The sequence below is a fragment of the Apium graveolens genome, chromosome 5 (genome assembly GCF_009905375.1).
Source record: "Apium graveolens cultivar Ventura chromosome 5, ASM990537v1, whole genome shotgun sequence".
Taxonomy (NCBI): domain Eukaryota; kingdom Viridiplantae; phylum Streptophyta; class Magnoliopsida; order Apiales; family Apiaceae; genus Apium; species Apium graveolens.
The window spans coordinates 48,057,329-48,085,218 of NC_133651.1; the positions used below are offsets into that span (position 1 = coordinate 48,057,329).

Genomic DNA, 27,890 nt, shown 5'->3' on the forward strand with positions numbered 1-27,890 from the left:
TAACCCTAAACCCTAATTCTTATTGATCCTGAGTCGTGAGCCTGATTTATTGTAAACCATTGATTGTTGAATTCTTGGATACGAACCACACATATTCGATACTACTCCACAAATACATATCTACCACATACTGATCCTTGATATGAGATTGATTATCAGACGAACCTTTATGCCTTGTATAACAGAAGATCATGCCTTGTAACATTTGCACCCTTGGTGTTCTGCACTCTGATTTTTTTCCTGGATTGAAAGTCAATCTTCTTGTTTACCTTGTTATACCTTCCTGGTGTTGTGAATCACCTTATGCTTCAAGATAAATGTTGTTTATGATTCAGTTTATCGAATTACATTGTTTATCATGTTATTATTATAGAATTGGATTATTTTTAAATATGGACCAGATTCGTGGTCAGACCATATTCGTGGTCATAATAGGCCAATGTGTGCCTTGGATCCAGTATATAGAGCAAAGTTGGGAGCCTTGCTCGGGGATAGTGCGTGACTGATCAACAGCCTAACCTTGGTTTTTAAAATAAAAGTGAATATCCAATTCTAATCATTTCTTATCAAGAAACTTGATTCCCTATTTCATTTCAATTGATCATTATTTAATCTCAATATTTTCATTATGACTTGCTGAGCTAGTTAGCTCACTCTTGCGAATCTGTTGATGTTCTTTTCCAGTTAAAAAGGAAATTGGTGATGGCGAGGATCCCCAGTCGAGTGTGCCAGCTAGGTTTACAGGTTGAAATGGAATAAGCCAGCGGAAGTTGTGTGACTTAGTGTGTGCTAAAAGTTTGTAATAAAGTTTGACTTCAGATGTAAGATAAATAAATTTGGGATTTGGTACGTTTGTAATAAATATGATTGTGGGTTGTGGACATACTTTAAAATGTTGCGATCCTTGATTATGGTAAGTATGGTCATTGCATATATTATATTCTTAAACAGGTTTAATATGGTGTGTGTGTTGTGGACCTCAAACTTCTGACCCGGGTTTGGAGGGCGCTACATTAAGTCTTTCTTTTATTTCATATATATAATTGATTTAATTTATGGAATAGTACTTTTCCTGTTTTAAATGATTTTATTTCTTATTTTTCTACTTAATAATGTAGCTCTTATATTTCAAATTTTATATATTTAACGTCATTCTTTAATATCTAAAGTCAAATAAATATTAAATTATAAGTAAATTATATTACATATAATAATATACCTTATTTAAAAGTACCAATCATTAAAATATTTAAACAAAAATATACTTTATAATTTCAAAAGTAGCCTCATAAAATAATTGAAATATACACATCTTAGTCACAATACTTATAATTGAAGTTGTCTTCTGAACTTTGACATAGTTTCTTTTTATTTACTCAATAAATAAAATCACTTGAAATATACATTTTATTACCTTTATCATTTATGTTAAATATTTCGATATAAATATATTGACAACCGTATTCAATAATATTATTATCATATTAAATTTTGCAGGTGATATCTTTACTTTATAATTATTGTTGTCATATCTCTTTACTTTAAACTTGATATATTTATATTTTAATCTATAGGTCACCAATAATTGCATTCAACCTGTAAATATACAAAAAACAACATTTATTTGCAAGTCATGCACATGATATACATTCAACCTATATATAAACTAAAAACACCATTTATTTTTAAATCATACACATGATATATAGGTAATAATTTAAAAGGATAACTTCAACCTATAATTACTTCTTATTTGTCTCATTGCAATCATTTTCTGAATATTTGTATTATCGCATAAAATTATAAATATTAGATTGTATTTTACGCTAACAACAATCTCAATTTTGTAAAATAATTAAACCACGAAAAGATATAGAAGAATGAATATATATATATATATATGTATAATTATAATTTAGACGAGTAAGTCCCGTAAACACATATAAAGAATGACAATGATATTTTTTTAGAGGTAATAAGTTTTTTATAATTATGCTCTCCGGTCACTTAAACCTACCTGCTTGTATCATGTTGAGCCAAATAAATTTGAGTCGACTAGCAATTACAGAAAATGCATGTCACGGTGAAAGACTTATGTATGCATCTTTTCCCGCACCAATATCTAGGATTGAATAAATATAGGTATATATATTTTTCTCGCCTCAATATTTAGAAATTATGTATTGATGATTGCAATATACAATATTTTAATAATTAATTAGTCTGAGATCATCGATGAAAGCTTGAAACAATTATCATGTATAAATTGCAATTTCAAAAACATTCATTATGATTTATATCGATTTATAAAATTATGCTACTGTAATATATCTATACACTACAATCTTGACTTTTTACTGTTTTTAACTATAATAACGATCTCGACTTTGTATAATAAATTTAAAAAGGAAAAAACTTTGTACAGTAAATAAACTAATTAAACTAATGAAAAAAAATAAGAGATTACATCAAATATAGACAAGGATATATTGTTAAATTTAAATAAGATAAGATATTTTTTTATAATAACGCTCTTCAATCACCTGAACATGTCTGTATCACGTTTAGTCAAATATACAGATAATGCATGTTGCAGTGAAAAATATGGGTACATATAAATATTTTCATTTTTATTTTATCCCACCATCTACTTCCAATTTCATCTTACAATCTATAAATTATTTTTATAAGTGAGAAATATTTTTCTCAATTTACCACACACGATAACATGCACATGAAGATCATGCAATTTGTAAAAATTGCATTTACTCTTCAATGTTTTCATGAATATAAAATAGGGTTAATTGCACTTTGCACCCTACAACTATATTTCAAAAACAAATTTGTACCAGAACTTTAAGAAATTCAGTTTGCACCCTCATACTTCAAATTTAGGATTCATTATGCACCCCTTTTCAGAATTTTGTGAATTGGGTAGGGGTAAAACCAGAAATTCAACAATATACTTAATCAAAATAAAATTTAGATTGTTCAAATATTATTTAAAATTATGTATTATTTTATAGCAACTATAAAATAATAAATTTTTAATTTTCAAATAACACTATTAATTTTACCTTCGATTATCATTTTTTTAATATCAATTTCAAAAATTTTATTACTCTACTTTATTAAATTTAGTTATATAATCAAAATTAATTGTTAAAATATTTTTTTGTAGAATTACAAAATACTAGAATTAATAATATAAAATGAAATCAAAACTCAAATTACTATTATCATTTAAAAAATTAAAAACTTACAATTTTGTATCAAAATTCAATTTTTAACATTATTTTAAAAGATATGAAATTAATTTACTTAATATTTTTGCTGAATTTCCGGTTTTACCCCTGTCCAATTCAACTAAATTCTGGAAAGGGGTGCATAATGAATCTCAAAGTTGAAATATAGGGTACAAACTGAATTTTTCAAAATTCTGGTACAAATTTGTTTTTGAAATATAATAATAGGGTGCAAATTGCAAACCTTTTATCGAAGGCATTTTTAAACAAACAATGTTCTTCTCATGTATACAATGCGATATCAAAACCTTTTATCATGATTTGTATTGGTTCATAAGATTACGAGTAGTGTAATATATTCATGCAATATTATGAATACTGTAGTATGTCCATACAAACTATTATATATAGACATGGATGTATTATTAAATTGGATAAAGTATTGAACTTTGCAACTAGTTTAGTACCCACAAACATTGATGGATAAAATAAAATGAGTAAATGGTAAGCAGGCTCGGCCCAAATAAGGAAAGGAGGCAGGGAGGCAGACAACAAACACACATTTATACACACTGGTTTGACCCGATAGCAAAGCGGGTCGGAGAGGGTATATACAATAGTAGACAAGCGAGAAAGCACTTTGAATCATCATCACTTACATATTGTTTGTTATTATGGTATTATTATTATTATTATTACCTTCGTAGATTATCCAAGAGGGGGTAACAAATAAATCCCGATGGGGGTTTCATTCAAAGTGTCTAAGAAAGGTGCTAGATTTCATCAACGCAAGCACCAATCTGGAAATACTACCAGTGCTGAAGATGACAACCACCATCACCACGTCGTTGTTCCGATCAAACAACAACAAGTAAATAATCTCTCCTACGTACTTTACTCATTTGTGTTTGCCCTCTCATTCCTTCCCCCCTCCCTCCATGTTATTCGATTACAAAATTTTGTTTTCCTTGTTTTTTCTTACAGATTCACCCGCTAACTATTCACCAGGAGGAGGATGTTGCTCAATTATCTGGTTTGTCAATTGCTCTCTCTCTCTCCTCTCTCTCCTCTCTCTCTCTCTCTCCCTCTCCCTCTCTCTCTCTCTCCTCCCTCTCTCTCTCTCTCCCTCTCTCTCTCTCTCTCTCCCTCTCCCTCTCCCTCTCCCTCTCCCTCTCCCTCTCTCTCCCTCTCCCTCTCTCTCCCTCTCCCTCTCCCTCTCAGATTCTCATGGCTCCTGCACATCTCTCTTATTGGGTTAATTATCAACCGACTCACTTATTTCGTTATACTGTATCAAGACAAATTTTTGGTCTCATTTAAACCACTAGTTCGAAATTAAGTTGCCTTCCGTCTGGTATTAAAGTTTTGATAAGCGGAAGAAGCTGACTATATTAATTTTTCTGACTAAGGATGCCAAATTAGTCCCGATCTGCTTATATATATGTTGTTCATTATGTTGATTTTTAGGGTTTACATACCCATATTGTTTTTGTATTGTTGGTTTATTTCTTGTCAACATGTATATGTATGTCTGCTTGTATTAATGTTTTCTTTTATTTTCTATTATTTCATCGTACCTTACCATGTAGACAAGTCCACATCATTAAATTTAACGGAAAATGTTGATTTTAACGTCAATTTTCCAAAAATTTAAATAGCGTAACTTGTTTTGTGTTGAATGATTTAAGTGACATGAAAAAAAATTCGGTGATTTGTAAATTCCTCTCTCCCTCTCTCTTGAAGATTCTTATGCCTCCTGTATCTCTCTCTTATTTGTAGATTCCCATGTCTCCTTCATATTCAACCTCCTGCCCGATGGCTATTCCATTGCTAAACCATCTGAGGTTTGTCATATATATATATATATCAATGCAAGTATTCCTATCCATATATAGAGACTAGAGTCTCCACTGAATGCATCATATCCTTTTATAGAATGATCTCAGGAGTCAGGCTAGCCTTAAAGAGCTTCCAAAGTTTCTACGTCCATATGATACAACTTCGGACGCCCTCTTCTCCGTGAGTATACTTTTAAATTTTAACTACCTGCTCCTCACGCCCTATTAATATATTATCTTTTTTTTGAGAGTATTTTAATATATTATCTAATAATATATTATCTAATAATCCAATTTCAGGTTTTTTTTGTGTTTTAAACAACAATGTTTTTTTTTGCGTTTGAAATATAGGCATTTCTATGTCTAAAGTTTTTTTATTCGTCCATTTCCCTTTCATTCCATATATATATGAAAGAAACAATTAAAGGAAAACTTATCTTTTTCCTAAGAATTTTATTATAAGAACTTTTTTTATGGAAAGTTTCTATGTCCATATGATACAACTTCTGGCGCCCTCTTCTCCGTGAGTATACTTTTAAATTTTAACTACCTGCTCCTCACGCCCTATTAATATATTATCTAATAATCCAATTTCAGGTTTTTTTTGTGTCTCAAACAACAATGTTTTTTTTTTGCGTTTGAAATATTGGCATTTCTATATCGAAAGTTTTTTTATTCGTCCATTTCCCTTTCATTCCATATATATATGTGAAAGAAACAATTAAAGGAAAATTTATCTTTTGCCTAAGAATTTTATTATAATATTTTTTCCTCAAGTTTAATGATGAAATGAAGGTGGTTTGTATTTTGAAATTGTTTTTATTTATCTTTGTTCTTATGTATTTGAGGCAATTGAGTCTGGCCGATTGCCTGGCGATGCTTTGGATGATCTACCATGCAAGTACATTGATGGATCACTTGTGTGCGAGGTGAGTTATTTGAAGGCACAATCAATGTTCGTTGTTTACTTGGTAGAATATATTCGACAAATGAATGGAAGTCTGTAAATTATTCATCTTCAATGAGAGGTTTTCTGCAGGTAAGAGATTATAGGAACTGCATTTCTGAGCCAGTAACTGATGTGCCTTCTGCAAACAGTCCTGTTGCTACCAAAATACGCCTAAGGATGTCATTAGAGAATGTAGTGAAGGATATTCCACAAATTTCAAATGATGCATGGACATATGGTGACCTGATGGTAAGTATGAATTACACTTTTTGTCCATAGAAAGTAGAGATCACCACTTACGTTTCGATATTTAGGAGGTGGAATCCCGTATATTGAAAGCCCTACAGCCACAACTTTGTCTGGACCCAACTCCGAAGTTAGACAGACTCTGTAAAACTCTTGGATCCTCCAAGGTAACAAAATTATAATTCTACTCATTTCTGGTTTCTTTACAATGTGTTCCAGAAACTTTTAATGAAAGAAAAGAAAAGAAATGTGAAGATTTGATTTCTTCAACTTGTTCCCAGAAGATTTTTTAAGGAAGAAAAGAGAAGATGTTTAAAGATTTGGAAAAAAAATCATTGTATATTTGTCTCCAAAATCTTCTTCCCACTTTTAGAAAGATTAAGAGGGAAATGAAAATAACTCATATTCCATTCTTTTCTTTCATTGTTTGTGGAATAGAGTGTTAGAGTTTGATTCAATCTGAATTCTTTTGAACCTTTTTGCAGCTAAATTTCGCTTTGTGTCGTATGCGTAGAAAAAGGTCAAGACAGATGCCAGAAGCTACAACATTTAATAATATGATCCATGGAAAGAAAAATTGCATTGATGGATTGCCAGAAAACTCGAACTACAGATTGGCAGATAGCGGGCCTATATTGCCGCTGCATGCAAGTGAGGATTTTAATATACAAAACTGTAGTACGAGCAATATGCTTCCCTCGAGACCGAGAAGCGTGGTGCCAGAAGCATCTATTACAACGTCCTCTCTTGGATCGCACCAATCAAAATATCAGATGGGTGTTGCGAATAGCAGAATTTATCAAGATTCTGGAGCAGGGCCGATTTTGAATGCTCCAGGTGGTTCGCCTGCCGGGCAGGACATTTTAAGCTCATACACTGATAATTTGAATACTACTGCATCTTCCATTCATGGCAAGAGAGAAAATCAAGATAATCAATTGTCTCCACTATCGAGCTTGAATAAGAGGGCTAGGCTCTCACAAGCGGGTCTAGATGGCAGTCTACAGCAGCATATAGGGCCACACATGGATGGATTTCAGGGATCAGATTTGCAGTGGAAGAATACACTACTACAGCAGCAAACAAGTGGAAGGGGGCTTAATTATGCAAATCCTGGAATGCAGAGGTATCCTCAGCAGATGTTTGAGGGAGGATTTAGTCAGGAGGGTGGGGCTCTGCCATTCACTGTTGGGCAGCAAGGAATACGGTACGGTCTAAAAGAGGAACCAGTTGAAATAGAGAGACCGGAGAAGCCAGATCTAAGTGGAGTTAAAATTGACATGCACGTGATGGAAGGTGAAATGAATCGCACGGACTCTCAGCATTCACGACAACAGCACAGATTACCACAAATGAGATCCAGTTTCTCTCAGACACCATGGAATAGTTTAGGACAGCCTGTTGAAAATATTTCTAGAAAGGACGACCAATTCCAGAAAAGAAAACCAGTGCAGAGTCCACGCATTTCTGCTGGGGGTTTGCCTCAGTCTCCTTTGTCTTCAAAATCTGGAGAATTTTCTAGTGGTTCTGTTGGAGCCCACTTTGGCGCTGTTTCAGCAGCAGCTACACTTAGTTCATCTCAAAAGGAGAAGGCTGTTACCTCAGTTCATGCAATTGGTGCCACAACCTCTTTGGCTTCTGGTGCCAACGAGTCAATGCAGCGACAACAGGCACAAAATGCTGCAAAACGGAGAACAAGCTCCCTCCCCAAAACCCCTTTAATGAGTGGAGTTGGATCTCCTGCAAGTGTTAGTAATATGGGTGTCCCACTTAATGCAAGCAGCCCTCCAGTTGGGACGCCACCTTTGGGTGATCAAGTTATACTTGATAGGTTAAGTAAAATTGAGCTGGTAACTGCAAGGTACTTTTTTGAACATAATATACTTATTTACTGCAGTAAAATACTATTTGTTGTGATTCATATAAGTTACACCATAGATGATGAACCAATGAGCCAAAAATGATGTAACATGATTTGAAAACTACGAACATACTCCCAGGTTCCTTGTTAGGCATTGTCCTTGGTATTTTTAGTGGTTACTGGTTACAAAAGAAAAAACTTAAAAGAAGATAGACTCATGCAATCCCGCATTTGTTGCAACTGACCTAAGTTGTAAATATTTGGAGCAGGGTTTAAAAGGCCCAATACTGTTCTTTGTGCTACTTCCTATCTTATTCTGTAAGTTGGACACCATTGTTTTCATATGCCTTTGACCGAGATTGTTTTCATTGTCAAATCAATTAATTTTGATTGAATTGTACGGGTGCTTGATAAGCGTCACTACAGGAAAATTATTAGGCCGTTGAGCCAATAAAGTTAGGTCAAGGAAGGTCCAAAGTATTTATGTCAAGTCCAAAACAATTGACTAATGTTAAGAAGGATGATTCTGATGATGCTAATAGTATTATCAGTTGCTTAATGTGTCAGTTCTTTGTTGGTTTCAATTTTGAGTTTTCCATATGATAAAGATGGTAATACTTGGTTTCAATCTTCCAAAATAGGATATCGACTATCCTGAAGGTCATTCCCTTGTGTCATTTTGTGTTAACAGAAATTACTTTTGCAAACAGTGGATTTGTGGCATTGCAAGCTTTCATTCATATCCAATTTTATTCTGTCTCAGGTTTAAACTTAATAGCAAAAAGAACAAGGTGAATGACCATCCTATTAAAAATTCTAACACATACTCAACTCAGCAGCTGATGCTTCATCTGTCAAGTGATACGAATACTGAGAATTTGAAAGATGAATCATGTAAGATGCCCTTGTCAAAGTCCGTTGTTGGTGGAAGCATGAATATCTGCAAGACTAGAGTCTTGAATTTTGTGCCAGCAGATCGTGCTGCCCAAGGTTGTTTATACCATATTATCATATTTAATGCTATCTGTTGCACTCGCTGATATTGAATTCATCTGTTTGAAACTGGTTTTTCAGTTATGGCTAGATCACGAAATAGAATGATCATGTCAGAGAAGCCCAATGATGGTACTGTAGCAATGCATTATGGAGATATCGAAGATGCTGATTACTTGGCAGCAGAGGATTATCTTCCAACACTGCCCAATACTGTAAGTTGCTAGTTTATATATACTGTATATATATATATATAATGATATTAGCATGCATTGTGTGTCAAATACTCTACTTAAGTAGAATTAATTGTGCCTTCTCTTGTAAAATTTTTAGTAGAATTTTCTTAATGCCAGTTAGCTTTTCTAGCAATCCCAGTCCCGACAATGAAATAATACTCTGTAAAGTGTAGATGGCCATAGTTAGCGGTGAACAAAAAACCAACCAACCCACAAACCCAACCCACACGATGTTTAATTGGGTTAATTTTTTGTCAACCCGAATATAATGGGCTGGCTCAGGGTTAAACAAAATTTAACCTTTACCCAACCCAACCCGATTACAATTTAATAGGCCCATTACACTTTAGGCCAGCCCATAGTGCAGTTATCTGATCCATCCAATCCCCTTTTGTACATCTAACCTAGGTCATTCAATTTATCTTTCATAAAAAAACACAGCCGCTCGGAGCACTCTCATTTACTTGCACTCTCAATTCACTCAAAGTCTCGAACACGGACGCCCCCTATTTCTTAGATTGTGTCTCGCGATTCTCTCTGTAAGATTCATCTCTTTTTAATTCTTTTCCTAATTCATAATCTTTTCTATTGTTTTGTTAAATTGATAAGCTTTAATGGTTGTGTATATACCCAATTAGTTTCATTTCGATTTAGATGAATACATTATAGTGATAAGATGGTTTTTTTTGCTATTTTGGTGTTAATGTTCTGATGCACTGATGTTAACGTTCTTAAATCATGTAATGAATAGATTATGTGTAATATGACTATGACAGTATGAATAGTGAATCATATAAACTATAGAATAAACTATAAACCATGAACTTGTTTTAATCTTCATTATACACACATATAAACATCTCCTAGATTACAGATTACTTATTATGTTTATCTTTAATACATTGTACTCGTAGTCTTTTTTCATTTTTTTTTAAATTTGTATCTATAGGGGAGGGAGGTTTATTCTAGTTCAGCTAAAGCTTTCCCAGTAATTAATGTTGGTGCTTAGTTCCTTGGGTTTTGCTATTTTGCATATTGTATTGCCTCTGTTCACGGTCACTTTCTCCCCCTTCACCCCTTCTCTTCTTGTCTGACTTTCTGTACTCGAAAAATGGTACCTCCAAATGTTCAGCATCATCAATAGTCCAGGATTCTTTGTTAAAATCCTTCTTGATTGGCACACCCTCAGTCTCCTCTGGAGATACTATGATTTCCTGCAGGTATAGAAGTAGAAAACAGACACATTTCTGTCAGATGGGCTGGATCTTTGACACAGTTTTGAGCAGCTTTGTTTTAATTTTGATATTATCTCCTTATAATTGTGACCTGAAGAAAAAATATTTACTCTTACTGATATATCGTTATCATCTTCCTTGTTATCCCCGTGACAGCATATTGCAGACTTACTTGCAGCTCAGATATGTTCAATGGTATGGCCTCTCAGTTTCGAGTTTTAATATAGCCTTCAATATTTGAATCTAGAACATTGCCTCCTTTTTGCTCCTTGTGTGTATCTAAATGTATACTTATGCAGATGATACGAGAAGGATATACAGTAGAAGATCATGTGCAGCCTAAACCTATCCACATGAATCGTGGCCCTAATAGCTATTCTAATGCAACTGGTAATCCTCCTAATGCTTCAGCTATTGAAATGCACGCAACAGAACAAATGTCGAGGCAGCCTTCTAACGAGATGACAAAGCCATCTAATAGTGGCATGTCATCTCTAAACTCGTCCCAGAATATGTCCGGCACAAGGATGTTACCTTCTGGAAATACACAACACTTACAGATATCTCAAGGACTGCTTGCTGGGGGTTCGATGCCCTCTAGAATTCAACAACCTGAGAATCAACAGTCTCTACAGCAGCTTCACCAAAACCAACAGCATTCCTTGTTGCAGCAACAGCAGCAGCAGCAGCAGCAGCAGCAGCACCATCAGTTCCAAAGGTCACCCTTAATGCTTTCTGGCGGTCCACTTTCACATTTGAATACAATGGGACAGAGTTCAAGTATGCAGCTGGGTAATCAAATTGTCAATAAAGCTTCTCCCCTCCAACTTCAGATGCTGCAGCAGCATCAGCAACAGCAACTACAGCAGCCCCAAATGCAGAGAAAGATGATGATGGGAATTGGAAATGTGGGCATGAGCAATATGGGTAATAATATGGCTGGACTTCAAGGCCTAGGCAATATGATGGGCATGGGTGCATCCAGGGGACTTGGAGGAGCTGGTATATCAGCACCAATGGGCTCCATCTCTGGACTGAATAATGTTGGTCAAAATACAATCTTAAGCCAGGCAGCAAATATTAGCAATGCCATAACCCAGCAACTTCGTACTGGCCAACTAACTCCAGCACAAGCAGCTCTCATGGCGACAAAGCTAAGAATTCAGAACAGGACAAACATATTAGGCAGTGGACAATCAAACGTTGGTGGAATGTCAGGAGCCAGACAGATGCATCCAGGCTCTACTGGTCTTTCAATGTTAGGCCCAACACTCAATCGAGCTACTACTAATCCAATGCAACGAACAGGGATGGGACCACCGAAGTTAATGGCAAACATGAATGTTTACATGAATCAGCAGCAACAACAGCAGTTGCAGTTGACTCCGCAACAGATGCAGCAGTTCCAGCAGCAACAACAGCAACAGCAGCAACAGCAGCAACAACTACAGCAGCAGCAGCAGCAAGAAACAACATCGCCACTACAAGCTGTTGTATCACCTTCACAGGTTGGTTCACCGTCAACCATGGGAATTCAACAGCAGCTAAATTCACAATCACAACAGCAGCAACAGGATAGTTCACAGCAAATGAGCCAGCGGACACCAATGAGCCCTCAAATAAGTTCCGGTGCTATGCATCCCATGAGTGCTGGCAATCAAGAAGGTTGTCCAGCAAGTCCTCAGCTGAGTTCACAAACCTTAGGTTCTGTTGGTAGCATCACAAATTCTCCCATGGAGTTGCAAGGTGGGAACAAGAGTACCTCCGGTGGGAATTCCTAAGTTCGGATGAAATACAGAGTTATCCTGGTTAAAGTCTCCTCTTTCCGGTGGTGATGATATCATGTTTGTACTGATCACTGGCTGGAAAAATATTGTCAACTCTGCATGATGAATGCAGCTTTCCAGATAGAGTAAAAAAACTAATGCTTGTATACTTGGATTTTACAAATGTTTGGAGTCGTTCTTTACTTTTTTGGACAAAGTCAGATCAAGCTTGCAATAGATTGATGTACTTTATTTGTACCTGAATTGTTTGAAGTTATGCTATCATATGCCATGAAGTTGGACTTTCCATTTGATTTCCGGTTTTAATAAATATTTGCTACTTTAGCAGCTGGTCGGTTGATGTTCTCCGGGTTTATGGAATTATAATATATATACTTACAGGGCATGTTTGTTTACGAGCTTATAAGTTATTTATAGCTTATAAGCCTGTAAGTACTTATCTCGGTCTTATAAGCACTTATCTCGGACCGTTTGTCGACTCAACATAAGTTAAATTTACGCTACATATTTTTTTCCAACTTATTTTGAATTTTTACTTTTTTATTAATTTTAGTTTTTAAATATATATTTTTAAATGTTAAGTTAATTTAAAAGTCATGAATTAAGATAATAATATTTAGAAATTATTTATTTTAATTTATTTAAATTGAAAAAATTTAGAATTATAAATAAAATTAACCAAACATTTTGTTATTTATTTTAAAATTTTCCAAACGGACTAAGCAGAGTAAATGTGCACAGCACGTGTAGCGTGCCTAATCTCTGACAGTTAAAACGATGTTGGGGAAATACAGGAAATATTTTGTTGGAGTAATACGAGAAAATTGTTGTCAAAAAATAGTGTGCTCTTGCTATTGCAAAATAACATGTAATTTGCATTCTTCACTTTCACTTCACCGGTTGTGCTGCTTTTCCATAAATTTTACTCTAGTCCATCAAACAAACTGACATCTTTGCCATATATTTTCAGCTCTACTTCGGTCCATCAAACCAGTTACATATAATTTTTATAAGCAGTTAATATTTTATTTTACAGAGTTTGAAGTTTGCTTCTGTATATATGACGACGGAAATTGCGGCATCAAGGACCCACTAGGTACGGGAAGAACGGGGTATCTAATATTAAGTATCAAAACAAGTTATAAGAACCCAATTGTTTTCAAATATCCCCAACTTTTACAACAATTTCACAGCAGAGTGTAACGATCATTATAAGAAACAATTCAAATCTTGCATTGGAGTCTCTCGTACCCCATCCTCACACGGCTTCTGGTAATATCCTTCAGAGTAGGGCATCCAGAAAGGGCCATGGTAAGCTCAAGTTCATCTTTCAACATTTCAATGACTCGTCTAACCCCATATTCGCCTTTCGCTGCCAATCCGTATATGATTGGTCGTCCAATCTGCCAAAGAAAAAGTAAAAATGAATGCCAAAATTATATTGAAAGATCGAAAGTGCAGAAATACTGCTTATCCATTTTCTTTACCAAAACAGCCTGAGCACCAAGTGCTAACGCCTTATACATGTCTGTTCCTCGTCTCAATCCCCCATCAAAGAGGACAGGGATTTTCCCTCTAACAGCAAGTACCACCTGCACCGTCAATTTAAAAATAAGCTTAATTATCATTAATTTATTAAAAAAATGAAGCTATTAGTAATATATATATAAATAATACAGAGTACAGACTAAATTTTAAATGAGAATCACAGAACCAACCAAGTACTAATATGGAAGCAATCCACTTTTTAGCCCAATAGTAAATTCACCTCCACTCAAATCAGCAACCTATTACAAACTCACTCTAAGGGAACTTCTTATTAACAGCAGACTCCCAGTCAAATTCTAAAAATAATAAAATTTGTGCCTCTAGCGTTACAAGCGAGGACAAATACAGTAACAGAGGGGGGGGTGTTTCCTTTAAGTTGCTTTCAATGCAAAAAGGCCACATTTTAAGGAGCTGTAGCCTACCAAAATTCAGATGCACAAAACAAGTGTGAATACACCAGTTCTAGCATCCTGTACTTGATGAATTTTATTTGCAAGGCCTCCATCTGAAACTGCCATTGGAACATAAAAGACAGCCTCAAATAGGCTCTTCCAGTTACACAATAGCACAGTCTTCCCACTTAGACCTCTACGCTACAGTTAGTCAGTTATAAACACAATTTGTTACCTCTCACATTCTCAACTCAAATATGAAGCCAAAACTAAATCTGACAATCTGCGTAGTTTCCAGTTACAGACAATGTTCAGTTAATTTCTCCATCCTCAGAGTCTAAAAATATGAGCAAAAGTATGCCTGCCCAGCTGCCCTAGTGAGATCCCGTAATATCATTTTCTATCTTCTTATGTAATTCATATGCAGTCTTGATCTTTCTTTCTCAACAGGAAAGAAACCATGTTGGATGCTCAGTAAATAGCTTACAAACTCTCAAAGAGTTAAAAAATACAGCAATATTATTAAATGAGCAAGGCATACAAAGATATACAATAAAATCTCTTTTTTGACTACGAACTGAAAACTCAAAGTAAAAAAGCCCAATCAATATGATTAAAAGTAACTTCAAATCACCTCTTCCAGAGCATTTATAGTCGCAGGAGAATAATCTAGCTGCCGCGCCCCATGATTAGAAACGATAATTCCAGCAACACCTACTTCCAGAGCATTTATGGCTGCATGTATTCCAATAGCACAATTGTCATTTATTTTTTTTTGCTACAATGCACTTGTTATGTTACTTGGCTTGTTGAAATAATGCTTTAACTAATTTTATGAGCCTTTTCAAAAGAATTGCATTAATAAAATTATACTCATAAATATATATAAAAAAAATCCAATGCAACAAAGTACATCAGTTCGAAATTGGAAATGTCATGCCTACGTTCTATGCTCCAAAGACAAACAAAATGGCAGAAACTGCTTCCTAAGAAAAACTAGAAGCACAAGGAAGATGTTTAGATTTTGGGTTCTTAAACATCCCTGATACACATGTACGATTTCTATCATGAAGAGATCCAAATTTTCAAGAAATCACGTGAACTTACCATCTTCACCAGTGAGTACCCCTTTTAGTAAAATTGGCAATTTCGTAATAGATCTTAACCATTCTAGATCCTGCAGTTGAAGATGCTGCTTAACTAATACTGATAGGAGAGCAAGTGACCAACAAATTATCAAATGTTATTTCTCCTACTTTTAAGCATGAATTATGCTTGTTCAGGAGAACAATGCTGAAAAATTCTTAATTTCCATAATACAACAATCTAGACATAAATAGTATTTGGTACCTTCCATGAAAAAGAAGCATCCAGGGTCTCTGACGCATAAGCTGCAAGATTTGAACCCATGTCCTGAAAATGATATTAGTTAGTCACCATAACATCTATTTACTCTTCATTGAACCAAATTTTGATTGTAATTATTTTTTAACCTTTCACATCTAATATTTATTTTAATAATTTACTTCCATTTTTCAGTCAATCTCCTCCTAAAATTAGAATCAATTAAATTCTTATAAAAAAATTACAAATTTAATTATATAAACATGCTATTATCATTATGTAATATTTAAATACACTACATATTGGTAGTATAATAAAACCTATACTACATATTGGTATTGGTAGTGTACTAAAACCTATGTAGTTACACATACATTCTTACATGTGTCTATAGCTCTAGTATCTAATATAATATTATACAAAACCTTTAAAAATTAGATGGCACAACATATTTATTTATATATTAATTTGGGAACTAATATACATAATTTATAAGGCCCGCGCTCAACTTGGAACCAATCCTTAATATAGAACCTTAGAACCATTACAACATAAGGCAAATTCTGCTGCAGAACCTGAAATTTTAAATAGACTCTTAGGTTCTAAACCTAGATAAATGCTTTTTGCATCGTTGTGTATTCTTAAGAATGTTTTGAAATTATAATACATAAAGACGACATAGTCTTCCTGATTGAGGAATGCCATTTGTAAAATACTAAAATCGGAACCGACTCGACAGAGTCAAGCTAATGTCATTTTTTGGTACTTACATATTATAATGTATAAAAATATTTTGGTTTTACATGATCGGAAAACAGACAGGCCGAAGAACTTAAACAATTTTATTATATCACATGAAGTAAATTTATACGGAAGCTTGTGAATTCTGAACTAGCGCGAAATTGGGGGACTATCCTAGAATAAATTTGAAACTGACTCATCTCTAGACCCAACAACTAATAAAGTAGGATTGTTATTCGACTTGATTCAAATATCAAAATTGCTTGTAACATCTTATATGACTACTTCAACTCTTGAAAGTAGCTCAGATTCAAGTTCTAACAAAAAATCTAATACTAGTAAATTAGCACATTTAACAGCATGATTATTTTTGTATATTGTTGCAAAACTATTCGGAAGGCCAAACCCAACAAAAAAATTAAAGTACTATAAATTACACTCTTAATCAACTGGTCGACCGCGTCTAAAGCGTCTGAAAGATAAGTATAACATCTCCTCGTGAGAAATATTTTCAATCGTCTTGCAATGAAAAAGTCATTGATAGAATACAAATTTATCCACTGTGCCATTTTAGTAATAAGGGCAATACCTCATTTACCCCGGTGATTTATCATCCTCATCAAGAGGAAACATCATTGAGGGCTATACATTGATCATGTCTCGTACTTGTGATCTGTTGATGATCATGTGAGGCAAACAATCGATCAAGTCCTAAAATTGTGATTTCTCTCGATCGAATTAATCTAACTCAACAAGTGACAACTTGATGTCTGAAAAAAATTAGGAAGAGAGAATACGAAATAAAACGATAAAAAAGATAGAACTTGGGCAACCGCTAAAGAATTAAAACCCCCAGGGTTTCCCGACCACAAAAGGAATGAAAAATTATGGATTGCAATTATAAAAAAAAGAGACTTAATTTGATGTGGGATTACATCACTATGTAAAGGATGTTGGAAAATTTGGGTTTTAGCCCCACATTGTCAAGTCATGTTTGAGCCATACTTAAGTGAGCGAATGTTGCGTGTGTGAAATAAGTGAAGCTTGGAATGTGTGTTCCTCCGTGAGAGTTTTTCGAGGCACTTTGAATCACTCAAAATGACCAAGAGATGAATGAGATATGAGTATCTAAAGATCCTCCCTTGAAAGTGGAAATGCAGATAAGCATCCTAATATCCCACATTGCAATGAAAAAGGGGTTTCCATTGCTTTATATAGCACATCACTTTAGTAGTGTCTAAATGTGTTACTAAAGTATTGCTCCATCCTCTACGTGCGCCTAGGGGGAGCAATCATGGGATTTCGAGTTTTGGTTTCTGTCTCCTCTTTGTTTCGTTTACTGTTTTAATACACTGATCTGTTATTCACACACAAAAACACGATTATTTTTGTTTACTTGTTTTCGCAGATTGTACAACAATCTTAAAGCGTATTATTTTTTACATATGTGTTTACTTATGCGGTTACTTATTTGTTTGAGTGACAGGTCTGTGGACAATCAAACTGTGAACAACGTGATGAACACGGTGGCCGATCCCAACGCACAAATCGCTGGATTTGATGGGATTCACAGCTGGCGCCTAACCTAACGCACTGACCGGAGTATCTGATGGGGGTAAGACACATGTTGGAATCCAGCGAATCCAGCGAATCCAGCGATTTGTGCGTTGGGATCAGCCACCGTGTTCATCACGTTGTTCACAGTTTGATTGTCCACAGACCTGTAACTCAAACAAATAAGTAACCGCATAAGTAACCACATATGTAAAAAATAATACGCTTTAAGATTGTTGTACAATTTGCGAAAACAAGTAAACAAAAATAATCGTGTTTGTGTGTGTGAATAACAGATCAGTGTATTAAAACAGTAAACGAAACAAAGAGGAGACAGAAACCAAAACTTGAAATCCCATGATTGCTCCCCCTGGGCGCACGTAGAGGATGGAGCAATACTTTAGTAACACATTTAGACACTACTAAAGTGATGTGCTATATAAAGCAATGGAAACCCCTTAGACAGTTCAGTGTGTCCTTAGGATAGACGTCGACAGGATTCGTTCCTCCGATTCTACCTGCGGTGCCACTGGTGTACATACACATGTCGTACAAACGCACGTACCAACTGTCACACCTGCGGTGCCTGTTGCACCTGTGATGCCAACCGTGCCTGCTGCACATGCTCATAAACCCGAGAAGTTTAACAGAACGAACTTCAAACGTTGGCAGCAAAATATGCATTTTTATCTGACCAAGCTGCATCTGGATTGCTTCCTGAAGGAAGAGGTACTGTTGCTCACTGCTGAGAGCAACGCGCAAACTGTGTATGCTGCTGATGCTTGGAAGCACTCCGACTACATCTGTCGGAATTATGTGCTTAATTGTTTGGCCGACTCGTTGTATAATGTGTATAGCTCGAAGCCAACAACTAAGGCCTTATGGGAGTCACTTGACCAAAAGTATAAAACTGAGGACGTTGGGGGCAAAAAGGGGATTGTTAGCCGCTTTCTTGAATTTAAGATAGCGGATTGTAAGACTGTGGTCAGTCAGATGCAAAAATTGCAGGTGATCATTCATGAAATTCATGCTGAGGGAATGGTCATTAGTGAATATTTCCAAATTGTTGTTGTGATTTAAAAGCTGCCACCTGCAAGGAAAGAGTTCAAGAACTACCTTAAGCACAAGGGAAAGGAAATAACCATGACTTCGTATTGAAGAAGACAATAGGGGATCTGAGAAGAAAATGAATGTTGCTACTGAGAAGGCAAACATGGAGGAGTACGTTAAAAGCTCCAAACCCAAGAAGACCACTTCGGGTAAAGGGGCCAAGCTGGCACCCAAGGAAGGGATTTCGAAGTCGAAATTTTAAGGGAAGTGCTATAACTGTGATAAAGTGGGTCATAGGTCTTCTGATTACAAGAAGCTCAAGGCCAACAAGAAGAAAGAAGCAAACATGGTCGATCATATTTCCAAGAAGATGGGTGACATAGACCTCTGTGTTACGGTCTCTGAAGTGAACCTGGTCGGCTCTAATCCGCGTGAGTGGTGGATTGATACTGGTACTACTAGGCATGTTTGCTCAGACAAGGTGATTTTCTCTAGTCTCAAAGCTTCCGATGTTGGTGAGAAGCTTTACATGGGAAAATTTAACGACTTCTACCATTGAAGATGAAGGCACGGTGATTCTGAAGATGACATTTGAGAATAATCTGACTTTGAAGAATGTACTTTATGTGCCTGATATTCGCAAGAACCTTGTGTCTGGTTCTTTGTTGAATAAGTACGGCTTTTGTATTGTAATTGAGTCAGATAAAGTTATTTTGTCTAAGAGTGATATGTTTGTAGGCAAGAGCTATGTAACCTATGGGATATTTAAGCTCAATGTTATATCCGTTAGGGACGATAATGAAATGAATAATTATTTTGCTTACTTGTTTGAGTCTCCTAATTTATGGCATGCTAGATTATGAAATATGAGTTATGACACTTTACGAAGATTAAGTGTTAAAGAATACATACCAAAATTGAATATCGATCCAAAACATAAGTGTGAAACTTGTGTCGAGGCAAAATTAATGAGATCATCTTTTAAACGAGTTGAAAGAAACACTAAAGTGCATGACTTAATAAATAGCAACATTTGTGATTTAAAATTCGCTCCAACTAGAGGAGGAAATAAGTATTTTATTACATTCGAGGATTATTGTACAAAATACTGTGGGGGTAACTAAATCATGATGATCAAATCATTGTGGGGGTAACCCCTGGCTTGTTCCTGTGATGAGGAAATAGTGAGACCCGTATGATACGAGGTTAAGCTTTTGAGCTTTTAATGATCCTTTGGCAAATACATAGAGTTCAAGAGTGAACACATGAAATTCAGTGGGGCCGCATGGGTTACTCTATAAGATAAAGATCACCTATGTGGGAGAGAAGTGGGGCCGCTTCAAAGGAGAATTGTATGGCACAATTCTTTAGAAGCTCCTGCAGAACCAGAACGATGTTTCATGGCCAAAATGGACATATTCGATAAGTATATCACTGTTTACACAAACGGTCGAACAGTTCAAGGACAAGCACGTCCCCTGTCTACCAGTAAAGTCGATATATTTATTCGAGCGAAGGTTCAAGAAACATTCTCTACCTATCGTATGCTATATCTAATCGAAGAAACTATCACCAAGTCAAACTCCGTGTCTGTCTGTCTGGTGTGTGCTACTATAACATCAATCTCATCCATGTAGGGGATTGTTGAAATATGTGGGTATTAGCCCCACATTGTCAAGTCATGTTTGAGCCATACTTGAGTGAGCGAATGTTGTGTGAGCGAATGTTGCGCGTGCGCAACAAGTGACGCTTGGAATGCGTGCTCCTTCGTGAGAGCTTTCTGAGACACTTTGAATCACTCAAAATAACTAAAAGATAAATGAGATACGAGTATCTAAAGATCATCCCGTGAAAGTGGAAATGTAGATAAGCATCCTAATATCCCACATTGAAATGGAAAAGGGGTTTCCATTGCTTTATATAGCACAACACCTAGTAGTGTCTAAATGTGTTACTAAGGTATTGATCATGGGATTTCTAGGTTAATTTGAAGCTTGCAAAGGCCGTGTGGGCGGCGTGCGAACAAGAATGTAGCAGAAAATTGGGCTATCCAATCACATGTGCGAACACGAATGTAGCAGAAAATTGGGCTATCCAATCATACTAGTTTTGTTAATTCTTATTTCCACTGTGCTTTAGATAATTAATTCATTTTTTATACGAGTAATTATAATTGATTTGACATAATATTTTAATTCGAGTCGGTTACGAATTAATAATTAATTAATTAACTCGGTTTAATTAATTAGTGGAGTAGCGCACAAGTTTTGTTATCCCTATATATACATCCTTAAGTCGTAGGTGATGGTTTTTTGCTCGGTTCATCCTCACTGATAGTGGCGCTCTACTAGTTTTGTTAATTTTTATTTCCACTGGGCTTTAGATAATTAATTCATTTTTTACACGAATAATTATAATTGATTTGACAGAATATTAATTTGAGTCAGTTACGGATTAATAAATAATTAATTAACTCGGTTTAATTAATTAGTGGAGTAGCGCACAAGTTTTGTTTTCCCTATATATACATCCTTAAGTCGTAGGTGATAGTTTTTTGCTCGGCTCAACCTCACTGATAGTGCCGCTCTACTTCACTGCAACTCGTTTTATTTTAGGAGGCGATTCGCTCACATACGATGAGGGCTAATACGCTTTAAGGAGCACTGGACTCGGGTTTTGGTTCCTGTCTCCTCTTTTTTTGTTTCGTTCACTGTTTTAATACACTGATCTGTTATTCACACACAAACATGATTATTATTGTTAACTTGTTTTAGCAGATTGTACAACAAAGGATACCTAATGAACAAAGGCAAGCTAACTAGGCTTGTTCCATATACCCATCTACATTTGTAATATAGTACTAAGCCTACATATAAAATATATAAATAGACTTTACTAATTTCCATATATTAAATAAGATTAAATAATTTTATCCTAAATCCACAATGGAACCAATATTCGTATTCTTCTATATTCGCTTTAAGATTTTCACGTGGATAATGTGGTACTTGACTAATGCAAGTTAGCGGAGAGATATAAGTATTTGCACTAGCTGGTTTAGATTATACTTGGAGCTTATATTTTTTTGATAAGAACATGTGAATACATGTGTGTCTTTTCATAAAAAGACGAATGGAGATGAGGTATGCGTACTTCTTAATCTCCATATAGCCTACTACAACAGCGGATACACTGGGTGTAGTACAATTTGGTTTGGTGTGTGCATGTAGCCTACTACGAGAACGGGATACACCGAGTATGCACAATTTGCTTTGGTGAGTGCATATGGATACACTGGGTATGTACAGTTTGGTCTAGTAATTGTTTGGTGTGTGCACGTAGCCTACTACAACAGCAGGATACACCGAGTATGTATAATTTGGATTGGTGAGTGCATGCGGGATACAATAGGTATCTACAGTTTTCTTTGGTAAGTGGACACATACATGATAACTAGTCGTGTAACTAAAATACTACTTTTTCTGTCCCACTCATTTTGTCACTGAAAAGTACTTATGTTGTATGACAATTAACTTAAAGATTACTACCACAAAGTACACTTTCATATCATAAGATTAAATTTTCAAATTTATATAACATGAAAAGTTGAGTTATTATATTTGAGGTCAAAGTTTCGTCAGTTTGACCAACAAAGTCAAATTAGGAAAAAATAAGTGGGGCAAAGGAAGTAATAGCTTTCCCATATTTTACTACCAAAAAAAATGCTAGTTATATTATATATTCTATAAAGACAATCAATTGTACTTAGAAAGATAATATAGATTCCGCTACTCACATTTGAGTGCACTTCAGTCGACAAGAGGCCTTCAAAATTCTTCAGCTGAGGTGCAATCATTCTGCAGAAGTGCTTTTGGTTATAGTTCAATATATAAGTGCAAGTAATAATACAAGCTGCACGACTGATAGAGATCTATGCACAATTACAGTTAGATTGGTAGAGGAAAACTGAAATAGATAAGTGCAGGTAATGTAATATCTGTGAGGATAAGATAAAAGATAAAAATTTGAAATATTACTTATTCTTAATGTCTGCTTCCCGTCGACCAAGTTTAGGAGTGTCAACAGTAAGAACAATGGCTTTGAAACCATTCCTTTCAGCCCTTTGCACCATCAGAGCCGATATATCACGTCTCTTAAATACCTAATTTAGTTGACAGATAACAAATTGACGTATATGACAGATCTTAGCACGAGAAAAATCAGTTCCATTTTGAGTTATGGAACAATGGTAAGCCAAGTTAAAATATTAATGAGTATGTGGTCAATATCAAACACTTAGGTAGGCAAAGAAAATAACTAGAATTGGGATGGAAGGAACTTGTGAAGGTAACAATGAAATTAAAAAAAAATTGTTATAAAAAGAGTTTGAATGTCAGGAAGATACATATAACTGAAAGAAGCGGACAGCGTTGCAGCTGGAAGCAACCTCCTCTATCGTGCAGGTAGAGTTAAATGACAACACCTGAAGTGAATAACAATTTAGTGCTAAATTTACACATCAAGAAAAGTGGTAGGATAAAAGCGATACCATTATGGTGTTACATGCTGCTGCTGCTCTGGCTGTGGCAACCTCCCCTGTTGCAAGTATATACCATTAAAGAAGCCAAAAACCACGCATAAAAACTGGGTGGAAATCTCTTGTGAAAAAAATGAAAGACCTTGAGGGTGTGCCAGCTGATGCATAGCAGTAGGAGCGACCATAATGGGAGCGGATAACTTGTAACCCAATATGGTGGTTGACATATCTATTTTGCTCACATCTACAAGAATCCTTGGCCTGATACTGATAGGTAAACGAGCAATGAGCTTATTAATATAGTACATGCACTAATGACAAAAAAAAAAAAAAAGGCAAAAAAAAGGTTAGTGGCTCACTAAATTCTACGAAAAGCTTCGACGTTCTCTTTAAGCGTGTGCTGGTCCTCAGCACCCCCAGAGTAGAAATCATAAAACATCTTTGGGAGGACCTCCTTTGCCAATTTGTGGAAATCACTCAAATTGATAGGATTGTCCATTAGTAAATATATTCTGTATACAAGAGGGGGGGGGGTTATACAATGAATACTTGTGGCATTGACTAGTACTTTCCTGTGTTCTAGTATGCATAACTCACATCAGTTTTTATCATCACTAATTAGAAAAAGAGCGGAAATCGAAATCAAAATCATATTACAAAACCCAAAAGCCAATCAAATATAGTGATCCTAACACAACAAAAATATACTTTCTTGTTCAGAAATGAATTTAAAATAGCAAAAAATAAAGAATCATAATAATAGAAACAAAGCAAATCAAAACATGGGTATGATACAAGTAGTATGTAAAGGATAAACCTGAAAAAATCAAAGCAAATAAACTATAATGTAACTTAAGTAGAATAATAATTAAAACAAATAGTAGTACCTCTGGTACAGTCACAGAAGCTGCTGGCCTAAATCCGTAGTTCAAATGTTGTGTCCCCCTGTGCAAAGTATAGGACCTGGGTTCTTCTTCTGATTCTCCCTCTCAAAGATATTACTATTAGTTAATTAAATATTGCTAATATTTAATTATATTTATATGTCAGCTGCGTTTTTGACCCTTTTCTTCTCATTGTCAAATGATGATATCACCGTTTGCAACCTCCACCGGAGGGGATGAGTCATGAGTGATGTTTATTTGTTACTACTTACTTACTAGTACTAGTAGCTTAAAAACCCCGCAAGGGTCTTTATTATAATTTTATATTATTTAAATTTATAATATTTTTTTTGTTAATCATTATCTTATTAATTTTATTAATATATTTATAAATTTATAAATATTAATAATATAAATATTTGTTGTTTGCATGATTCAAATCTGAATTTTGAGTAGTGTATAAATAATAATAATATAAATATATTTTGTTAATAGGGTTCGAACATGAGAATTTTAGTAATTTATAAATAATAATATAAATATATGTTGTTAGTAAAATTCGAACTTTGATATTTTTTAATATTTGAATTTAACGGTTCTGATTACTTGATTAAAAAGATCCTACCGTTATAAATGAGTAAAACCAAACCAACAAAAAAACATACCAAATTATATTGGTTATTATAGTATAGATTTTTAATTTCATGAAAATTATTTATATTATTATTTTATTACTGAACATTTGTTTCTCCTTTTTTTATAGGTATCCGATTTTTTTAATCAGGTAATGTATATCTGAATTTGATTCGACAACAGTGAAGATATTAATTAATCATTTGGTTTTAAAAAAATTGATTTACTTGAGTTAAAAATACTGTATATGTTGAATTCCTGTCAAAAAAATGTTGAATTTAATTTGAAATTGTTAACATTTGAGGGGAGGTGAACAGAAAAGAAGAAGAAAAGGCGGAGAGAGAGAGAGAGAGAGTAAATTGAAGTAGAGAGTGGGGGAGTTTCGTCCTTATAGTTAGTGGAATAAACACGAATCATCCAAGAAAAGGTGGGGAAATGATGAATCGCGGTCGAGGTCGAGGTCGAGGTCGAGGTCGCCGCCCAACTCATGCATCCTCCCGCAAAGTGTGGCGTCCCGTTGAACCATCTTCTTCACCTTCAACTCCTACGACTGCTAATACTAAACCCTCTGTAATTTTTATTTTTTTTGAATATAATCGTTTTTTTTATTGGATGAATGTACTGATTAGTATGTCTCATGCATTTTATTTTTATTTTATTTTTTGGGTTGGTGTGTTTGTAATTGACAGGTTGGGGGTCATGTATTCTCCGATGACAGTGACCTAGATGGAAAGGGTAATAAGTGTGGCATCCATGAGAATGCATCACCAGGATCCTGTGCAAATGATAAATTCCTATCTGTTGGAAGCACTTGTACTGATTGCGGAAAACTTAAGCAACTACCTGTGCCTGTAGAAGGTTTAAGTAGTTTTAAAAATGTAATCGGCCGGTCAGCCTGTCAAGTTACTACTAGTGACCGTCAATTACCCACCCCCTCCAATTATCACACACAAAACAATCTCAACTTACATCAACAACCGCTTTCTCAGATACCAAAATCTCAAGAAAAGGACTGCAGCTCAGAGAAAGTGTTTGACATCTGCCTCAACAATTCAGGGGCTCTTAAGTTAAAACCTTCACTACATGCTCTCAACAGAGGAATAAGGAATCAAACCAAGCTTTCACTGGGACCCCAAGCTGCAACAATATTAAGACCTGGAATGCTGCTTCTTAACAACTTCATTTCCCTTAAAGATCAGGTACACCTATATCCTCTCTTTATCTCACTGCCTAATTATCTCATTTTGCCCTCCCCTTATAAACTCACTTGTACCGACCATACCGATATTTCTTTGTTTAACACTCTATCAAGTTATTTTCTACAAAATTATATGGTATTATAAGTCTGGTTTAAGTGCTTAGAAATTCGGACAACTTGTATGCTTTGGAGAACCTTTCCTTGAGCAATTACTGGTATTGCACTGAGATATGTTTCTATTGTAAAACACCTGTAGGTGGAAATTGTCCAAACCTGTCGAAAACTTGGTATAGGCAATGGTGGTTTTTATCAGCCTGGGTACGGGGATGGTGCGAAGATGCATTTGAAAATGATGTGCCTTGGTAAAAATTGGGATCCTCAAACTAGCTTGTATCAAAAACGAAGACCTGTGGATGGTGCTGAACCTCCTCCAATCCCGAGTGAATTTCATAAGCTAGTTCAGAAGGCAATACAATATGCCCATGCCTATCTATTGGAAGAAGTCGGGAACAAAAATGTAGAGAGTGTCCTACCCTCAATGATCCCTGATATCTGCATTGTGAATTTTTATACAAGCTCTGGGCGGCTTGGGTTGCACAAGGTATTATTGACTTTCAACAATCTGTAAAACTAGGCATGTGCAGATTTTACCTGCAACTATGTTATTAATATACTCATCAATCGAACAAAAACTTTTAATGTCACGTATAGTTATATGGTGCTGTTCATTATACCTTGACTTGTTAGGAGCCAAGTGCAAACATGTATGCAAAATAGCATTTTACACCTTCAGTTTTAGTGCTCCAGAAAGGCTTACGCTTTTTGTGTTCATATATTACTTTTTGACTTGTTGATGTTCTACTTTTGTCCTTAAATTGATGATATCTAGCTTTGCTGTTTTATTTTTAAGCCCCATAATGCATATTTATTGAAGTATGATGAGTGGTGATCGTCACACTCCTTAAGATAACCATTAGTTTCTCCACACTTCCTAGTTCTGTTAATCAATGAAAGTAGTCTCTGTTTCTAATTTTTTACCTTGCCATCGCATTGTATGAATTGGCGAACTAAATGATTTTGAGGAGTTACTAGTAAGGCGTGTGAATTGAGGTGACATATGATGTGTGATATACTTGTGCAGGACAAAGATGAAAGCCAAGAAAGTCTGAATACAGGACTACCTGTCGTCTCCATCTCAATTGGCGATTCAGCTGAATTTTTATATGGTGATCAGATGGATATCGACAAGGCTGAGAAAGTCGTACTGAAATCAGGAGATGTTCTGATATTTGGTGGCAAGTCTAGACATGTGTACCATGGAGTGGCTTCTATTCTTACTAAGAATTCTACACAGGCGCTGCTGCAAGAAACAAATCTTCGTCCAGGTCGTCTGAATCTGACTTTCAGAAAGTACTAGCAAATCCCGGGGAAGTGTATTTGTATTAGTTGACTTTTAGTTGCAAGTGTGGATATGGAGACTTCTTAATTTATCTTTCTAAATTCTTCTTTGATGTTAAAGCCTCTTTTTTCACTGATTAAAAAACACAGTAAATATTAGCAGAACACATGCAAAGGTATCATTATTATTTCAATTCGTACATAAAGAATTTCTTACAAGT

At 35.2% G+C, this 27,890-nt stretch overlaps 3 protein-coding genes across 3 annotated transcripts; 2 read left to right on the forward strand and 1 right to left on the reverse strand.

Moving 5' to 3' along the window:
* Positions 1–3,809: 3,809 nt before the first annotated feature.
* Positions 3,810–12,683, forward strand: LOC141723970 (protein PHYTOCHROME-DEPENDENT LATE-FLOWERING). The gene is made up of 12 exons (XM_074525942.1): positions 3,810–4,116; positions 4,230–4,278; positions 5,025–5,089; positions 5,181–5,264; positions 5,932–6,012; positions 6,123–6,281; positions 6,347–6,445; positions 6,764–8,139; positions 8,903–9,129; positions 9,214–9,347; positions 10,760–10,798; positions 10,903–12,683. Exons 1-12 carry the CDS (start codon positions 3,985–3,987, stop codon positions 12,382–12,384), a joined length of 3,927 nt encoding a protein of 1,308 aa, XP_074382043.1. The 5' UTR covers positions 3,810–3,984; the 3' UTR covers positions 12,385–12,683.
* A 642-nt stretch (positions 12,684–13,325) lies between these two features.
* LOC141723974 (peroxisomal (S)-2-hydroxyacid oxidase GLO4-like) lies at positions 13,326–24,706 on the reverse strand. The gene is made up of 12 exons (XM_074525945.1): positions 24,444–24,706; positions 23,916–24,068; positions 23,699–23,823; positions 23,569–23,615; positions 23,425–23,502; positions 23,057–23,181; positions 22,816–22,876; positions 15,681–15,743; positions 15,438–15,507; positions 14,965–15,065; positions 13,878–13,982; positions 13,326–13,793 (listed from the first exon to the last, which is right to left on the reverse strand). The coding sequence occupies exons 2-12, from the start codon at positions 24,053–24,055 to the stop codon at positions 13,614–13,616; spliced, it is 1,095 nt and encodes a 364-aa protein (XP_074382046.1). The 5' UTR covers positions 24,056–24,068; positions 24,444–24,706; the 3' UTR covers positions 13,326–13,613.
* A 598-nt stretch (positions 24,707–25,304) lies between these two features.
* LOC141723972 (DNA N(6)-methyladenine demethylase ALKBH1C-like) lies at positions 25,305–27,888 on the forward strand. Its single transcript, XM_074525944.1, has 4 exons — positions 25,305–25,643; positions 25,763–26,272; positions 26,528–26,872; positions 27,413–27,888. The coding sequence occupies exons 1-4, from the start codon at positions 25,509–25,511 to the stop codon at positions 27,686–27,688; spliced, it is 1,266 nt and encodes a 421-aa protein (XP_074382045.1). The 5' UTR covers positions 25,305–25,508; the 3' UTR covers positions 27,689–27,888.
* Positions 27,889–27,890: the final 2 nt, after the last annotated feature.